This window comes from Triturus cristatus, chromosome 7, assembly GCF_964204655.1.
Source record: "Triturus cristatus chromosome 7, aTriCri1.1, whole genome shotgun sequence".
Classification (NCBI taxonomy): domain Eukaryota; kingdom Metazoa; phylum Chordata; class Amphibia; order Caudata; family Salamandridae; genus Triturus; species Triturus cristatus.
The window spans coordinates 1,642,240,014-1,642,253,923 of NC_140590.1; the positions used below are offsets into that span (position 1 = coordinate 1,642,240,014).

General features: G+C 45.0%; 1 protein-coding gene across 3 annotated transcripts in view; it reads left to right on the forward strand.

Annotated features, from left to right (window-relative positions):
• PCMTD2 (protein-L-isoaspartate (D-aspartate) O-methyltransferase domain containing 2) overlaps positions 1-13,910 on the forward strand; it is a 167,461-nt gene that overhangs the window by 134,242 nt on the left and 19,309 nt on the right. For all 3 annotated transcript variants that reach the window (XM_085619676.1, XM_085619677.1, XM_085619675.1), the window contains exon 6: positions 5,276-5,399. In XM_085619676.1, coding sequence (XP_085475802.1) covers positions 5,276-5,399 — 124 coding nt within the window. The remainder of the gene's footprint in view (positions 1-5,275; positions 5,400-13,910) is intronic.

The following is a 13,910-nucleotide window of genomic DNA, read 5'->3' on the forward strand; positions in this document are numbered from 1 at the left end:
CCCTCAAGCAATTGCAGACTGGAAAGACGCAGCCAAATTCACCATCCGATGTGGACTGGATACCACTGACTCACTCGGAGAACGATTGTCACGTCAGTAGCTTCTAAACGCTATGCCTGGTTGAGGACTTCTGGCTTTTCAGGGGATGTCCAATCTTCTTTGATGGACATGCCCTTGGATGACACTCGCCTTTTGGCGACAAGACAGACACAGTGCTTGAGCACTTCAAGGATTCCCGACCTCACTGCTACCTCCCGTCCACCTCAGTCTCCCTTTCGTGGCTACGAAAGGGTTGCCCAGCCACGTCCTGTCCAGCCCAGCCACTGAGTCATGCAAGTTGTCCAGCCTCTGCATGGCTTCGGGTCTGGTACTCCGCTTTCTAGTGGGTCAGGGAACCTCCTCCACTGGCAATCCATCACAGATGAGTTTTGCAAATCATCCGGAGGGGCTACTCCCTCTGCTTCGAAACGACCCCTCCCGCCATGCTCCCCTCTTTCGACCGAATGTCTGAGGATCATTTAGCTCTTCTCCGCGAGGAAGTTGCGGCTCTCATGGCCTAGGGGGCCATGGAGGTAGGACGTGGTTATTTCTGCTACTTTTTGGTGCCCAAGAATGACAAAGCTCTGTGTCCTATCGTAGACCTCAGGACCCTCAACTTCTTCTTCCGTAAGCGGAAGTTCAAGATGCTCACTTTAGTGCATTCTTTCTGCCCTCGACCCTGGAGACTGGATGGTAGCCTTGGACTTGGAGGCCACCTATTTTCATATTCCCATCCTGCCTGCCTACAGACGGCACAGGGTCAAGACTGATTTGCATATGGCTGGGTTCAAACTGGAATGGCATGGTGAGCAAAAAAACGATGGATTTATGCCCAGATCTCTGTACTGGGGTGAATGTATGACATTGTTCTGCATTCTGTCCATCAACTGTTGTTTTTGCATTTGCCTACGGACGTAACTTGTGGTTCACGATGGGCCACGAGCACTTTTAGTTTACTGTGCTCACCTTTGGTCCTTACCAGTGCCCCTCAGATGTTCACAAAGTTGATGGCAGTGGTAGCAGCTCACCTATGCAAATCGGGGATACCAGTCTTCCCCTATCTCGTCGACTGGCTGTTGAAGGCGGGCTCGTCCCAGGCTGTTGTCTCAAACCTCCAGACTACAGCGGACCTCCTGCGCTCACTGGGGTTCACTATTAACATGCCGAAGTCACACCTGACTCCCTATCAGACGCTCCCTTTCATCGGGGCAGTTTCGGGCCTATCCTCCCGAGCAGCGAGTCCTGGATATTCGGGCTATGATATCCATGTTTCAGCCTCTATCCTGGATTTCGGTGAGAATGACTGAGGCTGCTGTGCTTCCTGGCCTCCTGCATATTGCTGATGTATCATGCCAGGTGGCATTTGCAGGCTCTGCAGTGGGATGGGAAGTTCCAGGGGGTGCAGTATCAGGGGAATCTTTCCGCCTACATCAAGATCTCGAAGGGAACGGCACACCAACTGCAATGGTTGCCAGTGAACCAAGATAGGGTCAGAGGCAGATCCCTCTCCCTTCCTTAACCAGATCGAACAGTGGTGAAAGATGTGTCACTCCTGGGATGGGGCGGCCATCTGGGAGAGGTGGAGATCAGAGGAGTCTGGTGTCCAGCGGAGTCCGGTCTCCATATCTACCTTTTGGAGCTCCATGTGATTAAATTAGCACTGACGGCATTCCTTCCCTCTCTCAAGGGGAATGTGGTGCAGGTGTTCACTGACAACACCACCGCCATGCGGTACTGCAACAAACAGGGCGGGTTGGAGTCGTGGACCTTTGTCAGGAGGCTCTCCATCTGGGGACATGACTGGAACAACCGGACATAACCCTGTGGTTTAACACCTGGCGGGCTCTCTGAACTCCAGAGCAATCAAACTCAACCTTCAGTGCCTGGTGGATCACGAATGGCACCTCCATCAGAAGGTGGCACAAGGTTTTTTTCAGCAGTGGTTAGATCTATTTGCCTCCGAAGAGAAGGCACAATGTAAGCAGCACGTTGGATTTCCCAAGGCGGCACTCGCACTACAACGCTTTCTGTCACAAGTGGAGCTTTGGCCTCCTTTGCCCCTTTCTGCCAATACCACTTCTGCCCAGAGTGCTCAAGATATCAAGCGCGACCAGGCTCAAGTCATTCTTGTGGCTCCGGATTGGGCACGAAGAGTCTAGTATTCCGACCTTCTGAGCATGGCCATTTATCCTCCGATCAGACTGCCCCTTCGGGAAGATCTTCTATCGCAGCAGCGGAGGACGGTTCTTCACCCAAACCTGTCCAGCCTCCACCTCCTTGCGTGGAGATTAAGCAGCGGCAGTTGAACGCTTTTTATCATCCGCCCTAAGTGTGTGACGTTATCCTGTCTTCCAGCGTCCCTCCACTAAAACGGTATACACCTGTAGATGGAACAAATTTGTGGCTTGGTGCACCGCAAAGGCTGTTGATCCCGTTTCTGCTCCTCTTTCAGAGGTTCTCTTGTACATCTTTCTTTGGCCCAGCAGGGCTCTGCTTTGGGCACTCTTAAAGGTTATCTTGCAGCTATCTCTGCCTTTCTATGCCTTCCAGATCAGCCTTCTTTATTCAGTCTCCCATTGTTATTATATTCTTTAAGGGCCTTACTCATTTGTTTCCTCTTCCTCCTTTGATAATGCTACAATAGGACTTAAATTTGAATTAAACCTTTCCTAGGTGTGCTCCCTTCAAGCCCCCCCATAATTTTCCTCTCAGGCTGGCTGACTCTCAAAACTGCTTTTGAAATTGCTGTCAACGCACAGTTAGTAAGCTCCAGGCTCTCTCTTCCAAGCCTCCTTATCGGTCTGTCCATCCGGATAAAGTGGTGCTTCGAACGAAAACTTTGGTCCTTCATGTGGTACAATCCATCACTTTGCCCACCTTTTACCCGTCCCCGCATCCCTCCAAGGAGGAGGAGAGACTTCATTGTCTGGACCCAAAACATGCGTTGTCTTTTTATCTTGATGGTACTAAAGCCTTCTGGGTAGGTGATCAACTCTTCAATGGCTATGTGAGTGCCAAGAAAGGTTGGGCTGTTCAACAATTGACCATCTCTATATGGGTTGTCCTCTGCATTAAAATATGCTATGCTTAGGTGAAGAAGGAACCTCCTGTGGGGTTGTGTGCTCACTCCACCAGAGCAACAGCGGCAATCACTGCATTGGCACGCAGAGTTCCACTCCTTGATATCTGTCGGACAGCAATGTGGGCATCCTTGCACACAATCACCAGACACTACTGCCTGGACAGCCAAGTCTGGAGGGATGTCTACTTTGCTCGTTCGGTCCTCCAGGACTTCCTAGTTTGATTTTGTTTTGCAGACCCTCCCCCGGGGATGGTATTGCTGGGGCATCTATTCTAAGCAAAGGAATCTACAACTAACGGTCTCTATCAGATGAACAAGTTTCTTACCTCAGTACCGATGTATCTGGTAGAGACATATGTTAGTTGTAGATTCCTTACCACCCCACCCATCCTCCCTGCTCTGCAAACTGATTTCTAGGGAGAGGTACTCCCCTAAAGGTCCCTAGTTTTGATGCAGTAGTGGTCAGAGTCTCATGGCTCTGCGCTTCTGGCGTGGAAAGCTGTGCTAAGAACTGACATCAGCGCGCATATGTGGTGTCTATATAGGTGCCGCAACGTCATCCCGGTGCCCACAACGGACACGGAGCCGACCGACAACACCTAACAATGCGCAGGGTTGCTGCTGATGACAAATCTTTGGATCCAGAATGACGCCTGGTGGAAATTCTAATGTAAGGAATCAAGGACTAGCATATGCCTCGTACCAGAAACAAGGTAAGTAACTTGTTCTTATAAAAGGTAGACTCATTAGATTTCTTCTTTGAAAGGCTCTCACAAGCTGGGCATTGATGGCATTCAGGAGAACATTTTGTGTCGGGCCTCACTGACTGTTGATTGTCCGTCTGCCTTCCCAGTACACTGGCCTGTGCTAATCTCTGAAAATGTGTTATCTATACTGGATTATTAATTATGAATAATTATGCTTTTTTGTACGAATGATACAATCAGCTGGCTTGGATATTTGGGACACAAATGCTAGTAAATATATTTTGTACTATGATCATTTGATCAGTTTATAGTTAGTAAAAGGTTTTGGAACAAAGCAAGTATCCTTGTACCGGTATTCTCATTGATGTCTGTTTGACACTTGAGAATGGCCACTTCGCCGTTGTTGTAAGAAGGCCCAGTAACTGTTCTCAACAGCACTCTTGGCATAACTTGAGATTCAATCTCCATCACATCCTGTGCTGTTCTTTTAGGAAGGTATGGCGTTTCCTGTTGGCACAGGAATACATTATGTTTAGTGGTTTATCTGTATGTGAATTTGCAGCAAATGCTTGCCTTCTCTTAACAGGGCCAGAATTACTTAACATTATTGGTATAGTGATACAAATAGAGGTGCACCACAATCAATATTTTCACATGGAAAAGTCCCATATGAATTTCAGAATGTTCAGTTCTTTTTTATATTGTCCTTGTTAAAAACAGAACCCCAAATGTCACAGCAGAGACAACCAACGCATGTCGCAGGTCGCACCTTGGCAGCAGGTGCTTATAGGGAGTGCACGCGGATATAAATTGAATTGTTTATACCTACTCGTATTCAAACACGGGGGAAGTGTGATCATCTATGGCCCACTGCCGTGCTCTTTTATTGTATTAACATTATGGGTAGTTTCACTTTTCGAGAAGAATATTTTAAAAACCAGACTGCTTTGTTAGTATTTTGTCTACTCCACTTCTCCCTCCCCCATTGATGCGCCTTCGGGTTTTTTTCTATTATTATTTTATTTTTTATTTTTTTATGATGCTGTCACTCATTGGAGGCGGTGGGACCAGAAAGATGGTTATTGCTGTGCATTTTTCTGAGACTGATTTAAAATGTTGTCCTCAAAAGTTTTCTTGTCACAGAAAATAAATATTGAATTACATCCTCCGTTCACATTTCCCACGCTTATTGATTACATCTGCTTTCCCCCCTTGCTTACCAGTGTCTACTCAATCGTTTACCCAACCCTTCCAAGGTCTTCCTTCAGTAGCTTTTTTGCAGTTGTGACAATGCATGGTGATGAACATGATTCCACATTTGGGTTTCGCCTAATAAGGACTGCTCTGGATACAGAGCTGCATGAATGTGTAGACCTCACTGTGCAAAGTCGTCCGCCTGGATATGGGCATGCCTATGACTTCTTCTGCTTGTTTTTTCTGTACCCAGCTGACCAAGATAACACGCACAGGCACCTCGTCTTGGGAGACTAAAAAAATCCTGGCCGTCTCTTTCGCACCCCTGATTCAACCCAGTAAGGTTGACTCTGGAAGAATAAAGACTGTTCAATTGCGTAAGTGCTCTACATTTCCCTCCGGTTTGCCAGTTTGTAAAAAAATACGTAAATGTCTTTTCTGAGAGCCTTTCATTTGATAACTGAAATTACAGCTATAGGGAAAAAGAGAGCTTGGAGAGGAAAAGAGGGAATACAGCTGAGGGAGCAGAGAGAGAGAGGTAAAAGATGGGGAGTTTATCTTCTATATTACAGTCTGAGGTCCCAGAGTGCTCCAAGCACCAGATATGAATTTCTGTGTCAGAGCGCTTTGTTTAACTCTCTATTCCTTTAGACCTCGATTCCAGAAGGTCTTTGCCGTGCCTTGTGGCATCTTTCCGGTTTCATGCCCTGTGGTTGGAATTCTAAAGTACCTAACCCCGTTGGAGACCCATATGTTATGATTGCTTCCAAATACTAGGGAAAAATGGGAGACTTGGGGAATATTGTGGGCTTGATTGCTGTGAACATGTTGCACTACCTGTGTTTTGCTAATAAAATGAAACCAAAATGCTTTTTTTTCTCGTTTTTCCCATTATATAAAATAGACTAACTACGATTCACTAACTGATGCACTACATAATGATAATGCTTGGGCCTCCAACCAAAGGTGAGCACACACTTTAAAAACTGGTGCAGCACCCTTGGCAAGTTTAGACCCATCCTACTCCACTATAGCAGCTGGTGTCCTGGGGTGCTCTGTTTGTGATGTTGCGTGGCGTTACCATGTTCTAAAGGTGACCAGTTACTGGAATACAGTGTGAGGAGAGCAACGGTAGGAGGAGCCTGGGCCAGACTTAGCCCTCATGGTAACCGACTGTGCCATCTTTATTACATCATATTGGTAATTTATTTCTGAACACCTTCTTTCTAGATAAGTGAACCAATTGCATTTGTACAACAGGCTCCTTGAGCCCTATTTAGGGAATTTCTTGTGAGAAGGCGGTGTTGGATCCAATGCTATTGCACTTTAAGAGCACTTAGAATTGAAACTTTAGTCTGCAGCTAGTTAACTTTGATATGCTCGGCCAACAAGGAGGCAAAATTGTGAAACTCAATCCACGTCGGCATAATTTAGAATTGGAAATCTTCAAATATGGGTACTTTAAATTGTCTGGGGTTTGTAGGCTAACCCTCACAGAAGCACACCACCCAGCTACATGGGCACACTATGGTGCCAAGCGAACTTGCTTGCTGAATCGTTGCATTGCTTGTAGCATTGACTATGTTAATGCTTTAGTTCAAGGCACAATTCAATGTTTGTTATTATTTCATCAGTCTAGCTTCGCTTACACACCAGTACATGTTTACTTGCCGGCAGGTATATATTAAAGGTATAGAGAACTTATTTTTACTTGTAAGATTATTGTAATTTGATCCTCCGTGGAAGGGCTGGCGGGAAAAAACCTCAATACTACACTTCTTGCTCCCACGTGAGATTTAAGTGTTGTCTTGTCGGGGCTTTTGGGCCCTCCCTTTTAACCTCTATCCTCATAGCATTGTCATGGAAAATGTTTTTTACCAGTGACCCCACCTTTCCATAATTAGTGGGTTACATTTTTGGCAATAGATGAGTTATATTTGCAGGTACAATAATTTTGCTTATATATCAGAACCGCCCCCCCCCCCCCTTCACATTACTCAAAATATCCAATTGACATTTTCCACTAACCCACAGAACACAGCAAAGTGTTCTAACTACCCCTAGATGTTAGGTAACACTCATGTATTACATTGACTTCTCAGGATCCTTGTGTAGATCTCATTATGTATTGCACCTACTCTACCAGACTGAGGACAGGCAATTTGTAAGTCTGGTCTTGCCTGTGGTCTGTTCTCTGAATACAAATAATTGGGTCGAGTCCATTGGCTGGAGCCAACCATTCTGATTCTGGAACTATATAGACCATTTTTCTATTGTATCCTCGCGCCTACAAATTGTTATGTCCATAGGACCTTATTGGATCTAGAATGTTTTTCAGCCATGATGAGTCACCAGTTACTGGTCAGTGTGACTTCACCGGACATGACATACTGCATCCATATAAAGTACCCTAGGCACCAGTGATGTCATTTCCTTTTTACTTCAACTTCACAGGCAGAGAATCAAGAGCTGATGGGGTTTTTCCTCAGTTTTTCTCTCTTGATTGATGGCTTTTTTGTCAAGGAAGGTCTTTTTCTCTGGGATTTCTCCATCAAAGGCTTTGGGCTTTAAGCTGTACTCCACTAGCAACTAGTAGAGTCTGTGACTCTCCACAACACACATTGGCTGTCTTGCCTGAGAACACCACGTGACTCCATGTAATGTCATGTGACTTTTGTTGCTAGAAACTCTCCAAGGCAATTTGTGAGTTCAATGCCAAACTGATGTTAGCCTCTGAAAGGACATTTGAGAACTGATTCAAAATTTCGAACAACCTCCTAGAAGCTAGTTACTAGAAGACAGCTCAAAAATCTCTGCAAGCATGAGTCATCCTCCTCATCTTCCCATCATGATTAGAAAGAGAAAGAAAGAAGGTTCAGTGAGGCAAGGCGGCTACTCAAGCTATTGAGGAGCATGACAGTTGTCAACATTTGTATAGAAGGTAGCCAGACAACACTTTTTTTTGTGTACAAGCCACTGCTACGTACCCTTTGACTGCAGAGGTAATATCAAAGTGTGCAAAATATCTACACAAAAATAGGCACATTTTCATATATATGTTTGTATTTGTCTCATATGTTCATTTCCTTTGGTTTTCTCACCTCCAAATGATGGTGATGAGCTTCTGTACAATTCTGTGTTTATGAATATCGACGTAAGATCCCAATATGAAAAAACATACATGTAAACCTAGTTCTTCATTATGGGTATCTTCATTAAATTCATAAGGCACTTGCTTGCCTCCTTAGTGAACCCTGGGAAAGCCTCAAAGTCTAGTATTATGCCAAATGAACTGTCTTTTAAAGGTCACTATACTGCATTGTAGGTTATTAGTCAGCCTGTCCGCCTTAAAGAGACATGTAACCAAGTGTGCTGCCTATCTATCCATTCCTTCCTTTATTTATAGCCACATTTATTTTCTAGTTTTCATAATTGAAAAAAAATGTTTTGAAATGTCCAATACAAAAGTTTTCTCTTTTAAAATTTTCTGGAGTCTTGCCGATAGGTTGGGATAGTAGGTTTGCGGTTGCGTTAAGTGATGGAGAATTGGGATTAAAAGTTAGTTCCTTTTCTACCATTGATGATGGGGAAACCAGGCATATGTCCAGAGGGCAATTGTAACTATTGAACACAAAATCAAACCCATTGCAACTTGGACGTCTAGTTCTGTATTATGCAGATCTTACGAAACGTCATGGAAAAGGGAACCATATAGAAGGTAGTCCAAGACCATGCGGATCAGGTGTACATTCTATGCCCTTTGTCAACCCAAAGATGTGATATTTGATCAATCATAAACCAGAATGTTATCTCTGCAGGATACTGTTCTAATCCGGGATTTGGGTGAGTGCATGATACCTCTCAATAATGAAAGCTTGCTATCCTATAGCGATGCGTCTCACGTGCATTAAATGTTTGCGGCTTATGGTAGGTCAAGCCTACAAGGAGCTTGCATCCCTCCATGGGCTTACTTTTTTTTTTATTTTTTTTTTTTTATTGAGATTTACTGGTGTCGTACACAAATTTTTACAAATTCATTAAATAGATATTCCTGTTAAACCATACAAGAACACGTTTAGACAATAATAACCATAGTAGATACAAATAAAACAAGGACAAACTATTAATAATAATAGGGCAATAGTTCTAAACCATTCGTTATCATGAAATAAATAAATAAAGCAGTATTTAGGCGCTCGAGCTCCTCCAGATAGCAAGTGGTGCCCAAATATTTCTTCCTAATTCCCTTAATGTTTTACCTTTTAACTCATATAGGCAAGCCTCAATATTATGCACTCCCAGCAACCTTGCAATCCACATTTGAAATGTGGGAGGGGAGGAATCTTTCCAACCTGCTGAAATAAGGATGCGTAGCACTGCAGTTGATATAAAGACCAGAGCTTCAGCCGCACTACCCAACTCCAATTTCCTATCTACACCTAGCAACATCATCGTGGGGGATAGCCTAATCCTACGATCTAGCAGCCCCTCCAAAAACTTAGAGATTTCCATTAGTACCATAGAAAGCTTATCGCACTGGTGGAACATGTGGATTAGATCCGCTGGACCATTATTGCATCTAGGACACTTATCGTTCTCCACCAGACCCCAGGCATACAGCTTCGCCGGAGTAAAATACAAATTAAACAGCGTTTTGTAATGCTGAGCCCGTAGGTTAGAAGATCGAAATAATCTCTTATTTAATGCAAGTGCTAGATCTAAATCCACGTCGGGGTCGCCTAATTTCCCTGCAATTGCCGATTCTGTTTTCTCCAAATCGTCCTGAATACCCGCCATTAAGTGGTTATAGACAAATGTTATTTTATTACCCCCGTTCCATAAATAATCGATCAAGGGGAAACGTCTTGTTTCAGGTTTCCTCGGTCTAAAAGCCTTCAACGTTTGGACTAACTGTCCATACAAAAACCAATGATTAGATGAAATCCCAAACTTGTGTTGGATCACTTCGAACCTGAGGACCTCCCCCCCCTCCATAATATCCCCAATAGAACTAATTCCATGTTCTTTCCAAGCCGCGCAATTCCTGTCCATACCCATATAAGGAAATAGGTTAGAGTTCCAGAGAAGGAGGTGCGCATTAATCTTAGGAATTTCAAGCAGCTTTTGGACGGCTTTCCATGACCCCCAAACCCCACCCATGATCTTAAGCCGGGCCCTCTTATAAAATCTCCGATCCACCTCGCTCAAGAGTAGCCCAACAGCCTTCTTCCCCACTAAAAGCTCAAAAATAGATGGGGGATCCTGACTCTCTGCCTGGGCCGCTACCGAGCTGGGAGCTGATTGAAAAAGTATTGACATTTGAGCCAGAAGGCAAGATAAATGATATAGACGAAGGTTTGGTAAAGCCATGCCCCCCCTTACAAACGGGAGCGACATAAGGTTCATGGAGCGCCTAGTCTTCCCATATTGCCAGATAAACCGGTTAAATATTGACTCCAGATTTTTTAATAGTTTTTCCTCCAGCAATAATGGGATGGCTCGAAACAAGTAAAGGACCTTCGGAAATATTGACATTTTAAGGACGTTTACCCGTCCTACCAGGGAGAGGTGTAATACGTCCAGCCTCTTTAATTCTGCTTCAATCGATCCCATAAGGGGGCAATAATTTTCTTTAATGATCTTATCTACTGAGGCATTAATTCTAACCCCTAAATAGACCGCTGAGTCTACGTATCTACTGTCCGACTTATTAATGTTCTTAGTACAAATAATCTGGGTCTTCCCCTCATTTAGCAGATACCCAGACCTGCTACCAAAGTCTTTCGCCAGCTCTGCAAGTGCAGACATCGCCTGCTGGGGGTCGGTAGTAAGAACCGCCAGATCGTCAGCGTATGCTAGCAGTTTGCTTGTATACCCGTTCAACATCACTGGACTAATCTGAGGGCAGCCCAAAATTCTTTGAATCAGGGGGTCTATATATAGAGAAAAGAGGATCGGGGAACAAGGACAACCCTGACGCGTTCCTCTCTTAATCACAATTTTCTCCGAACTCTCCCCCATTACTGACACCCTGGCCACCGGATCTTTATACATAGCTCTAAGAGCCCTGATGACCTTGGGACCAAATCCCCTGCCTACAAGAATACCCCACAAATACTCCCAGACCACGCGGTCAAACGCTTTCTCCGCATCTAGGAGGATCATGGCCATCTCTCCCCCCCCCCAGCAGCATGAGCATCGAACAGTGCGATAGCACGGCGTGTGTGGTCCGTCGTTCCACGCCCAGGCACAAACCCATGCTGCCAAGGAGAGACAAGACCGCCAATGACCCTCCCTAGCCTTTTGGCCCATATTTTCGAGTACAGTTTAGTATCCGCGTTGATGAGCGAGATAGGTCGGTAAGAACCTGGGTTCTCCTTGGGTTTATCCTTCTTGTGAAAGACAATTATATTGGTCTCTTTCCATGAATCTGGAATGTCCCCTGTACACAGTATACCATTAAAGAGATCCAGCAAGATAGGGACTATCTCAGATTCAATGCTTTTATACACTTCCAGGGGGATTCCGTCGGGTCCTGCTGCCTTACCAGCAGCAAGTTCCCGTAGGGCGGCCAGAATCTCACTTCCAGTCAGGTCCCTATCTAGCTCTTCTCTAGATAGATCATCCAGCATTGGACCCCAGCTACCATTCTCCTCCATTTGTGGTCCTTGGCGGCTCTCTTCATCGTACAATTTTTGATAGAAATTTTTAAACACCCTTAAAATTTCCTTTGTCTCCGAATAAGTCTTACCGTCCTCATGTATGCTAGAAATGATGTTCCTCGAATTACCCTGTCTGATACGAAGTGCCAGAACCCTACCTGCCTGCTCCCCTGTCTCATACCGCTTAGCCCTTGATGCCTGATAATCCCCTACTGCCTTCTGTGTGACCAATTTTTGGAGTTCTGCTTTAATGATCCCCAACCTTCTTTGGCTCTCTGTCCCATCTACACCGCTGCCAATGTCCCTAATGTGCAGTTCCTCCGCCTTCGCTAATTGGCCCATAAGCCTATCTAGCTCTCCCCTGTCCGCCTTCCTTATTCTCGCTGAACAACTAATGGTTTCCCCTCTGAGGGCCGCCTTAAAAGCTTCCCAAACGCTATTCCTAGAGGTACTATAGCGGTTTGCGTCAAAGAATTCCACTGTCCATTTTTTAATATGATCTAAAAATCTTTGATCCGATAATAACCTTCTTTCAAAAGTCCAGCTAGTATGACTTTTCTCTGCTAAATCTATTCTACAAGATAGGATCAGCGGGTTGTGGTCAGAAATTATTCTAGGGAGTTTCTTTATACTAACTCTATTCAGTTCCGACATCGATATAAAGAAGTAATCTAATTTAGAGTATTTTTGGGACGGGTGCGAAAAATACGTATACCCTGGGTTCTGTGTCTCCTTCTCACCCCAAACATCCTTAAGCCCATGTGAGCTCATGAGGGAGGACATAGCCCGAAACACCCTAGGTTTCCGTCCTGAATACTTAAATACATTATGCCAGTCAGTGGATATATTTAGATCACCGCAGACTATCAAGGGGGTTGGCCAGCCCGCTAGCTCCTCTTCCAGGAAGTTAAAAACCTCTGGATCATCGCAATTTGACCCATAAATTGAACAGATTGTATATCCTAAGTTCAGCTCTGTGACGACCCACCTACCCAGGCTATCACTTTTAACCCGCTTCACCCCCCCTAAAGAAGATCTGCCATGGATTGCAACCCCCCTAGTTACAGATGTCTGTGATGTACAGACTATCAAATCAAACCCCCTAATACAGAGTAAATTCCGTTTGGCCCACGGTAAGTGGGTCTCTTGCAAACAAAGTACATCTATCCCATTGTGTTTAACAAAATACTCCAGCTTTTGACGTTTTTTCCAGTCATTCAGTCCGCTAACATTGACAGTACATATTTTAATGTTCATCATTATATAAATTTCTGATCATCAATGCATCTGTATGCCCTATTTGTCTCAGAATTCTCTGTAACATTATCCCAACTAACGCTCTTGCAACACTGACCCAACCGACTTCATAGCTACCAAACTCCTTGCAACACCAGATTATCTCATTTTTCACTTTTTCCCCCCACACCCAGTTCCCCCACCCCTCTCCCATCTCACCCCCTCTACACCCCAACCCCCCCCCCGCACCCTCCCCTGTACCCCCTCAGCCGAGGCGCTCAGACCTAGTCTGTGCATGGGATGAAAAGCAGTGGACGCAATGAGGAAAAAAAAAAAAAACCAATAACTGTAACCTAAGATCACGCCCCGGGGACGGACATACGTTAGGAATGAGATGGCAGCACCATATAACCCCCTGAACAACTTAAGAGCCTGACAACCGCTGAGAAAAAGAGAAAACAACACTGTGACCCTCAGGAAATACCCTAGACAGACAAGATATCCGGCTGGTAATCTTTCCTGCAAAAAACCTAATTGCCCAAAGAGTCTAGGTACTCCTTCGCCTTTATCTCAGATGAAAAATAGAGGGTCTTCCCTTCATTGATAACCTTTAACTGAGCGGGGTTTATCAGGTAGGCCTGTATTTTTTTTTTCCTGAAAGGGTTTGATGAGCTGCCGAAGCCTCCACCTCCTTTCTACCGTGGCATGGCAGAAATCTGGCCGAACGAAGAATGACATTCCCTCACTAGTCCTCCTTGCGTCCGGTCTTGCCTTCTCTGCGATTAATTGCCTCAGTACGAAATTGCCGAGAAAAATTAGAATAGCCCTAGGCTTGTCCCCTTCCCTCGCGTTTTTCCGTACTTTAAAGGGAGTGCGATGTACCCTCTGAATTTCACAGGGCCAGTTCCAGCCAGAGAGCTCTGGGAATGCCCAGTCGAATAACTTGATGGTGTACGCTCTGATGTCAGAGCCTTCGACCCCCTCCGGAAT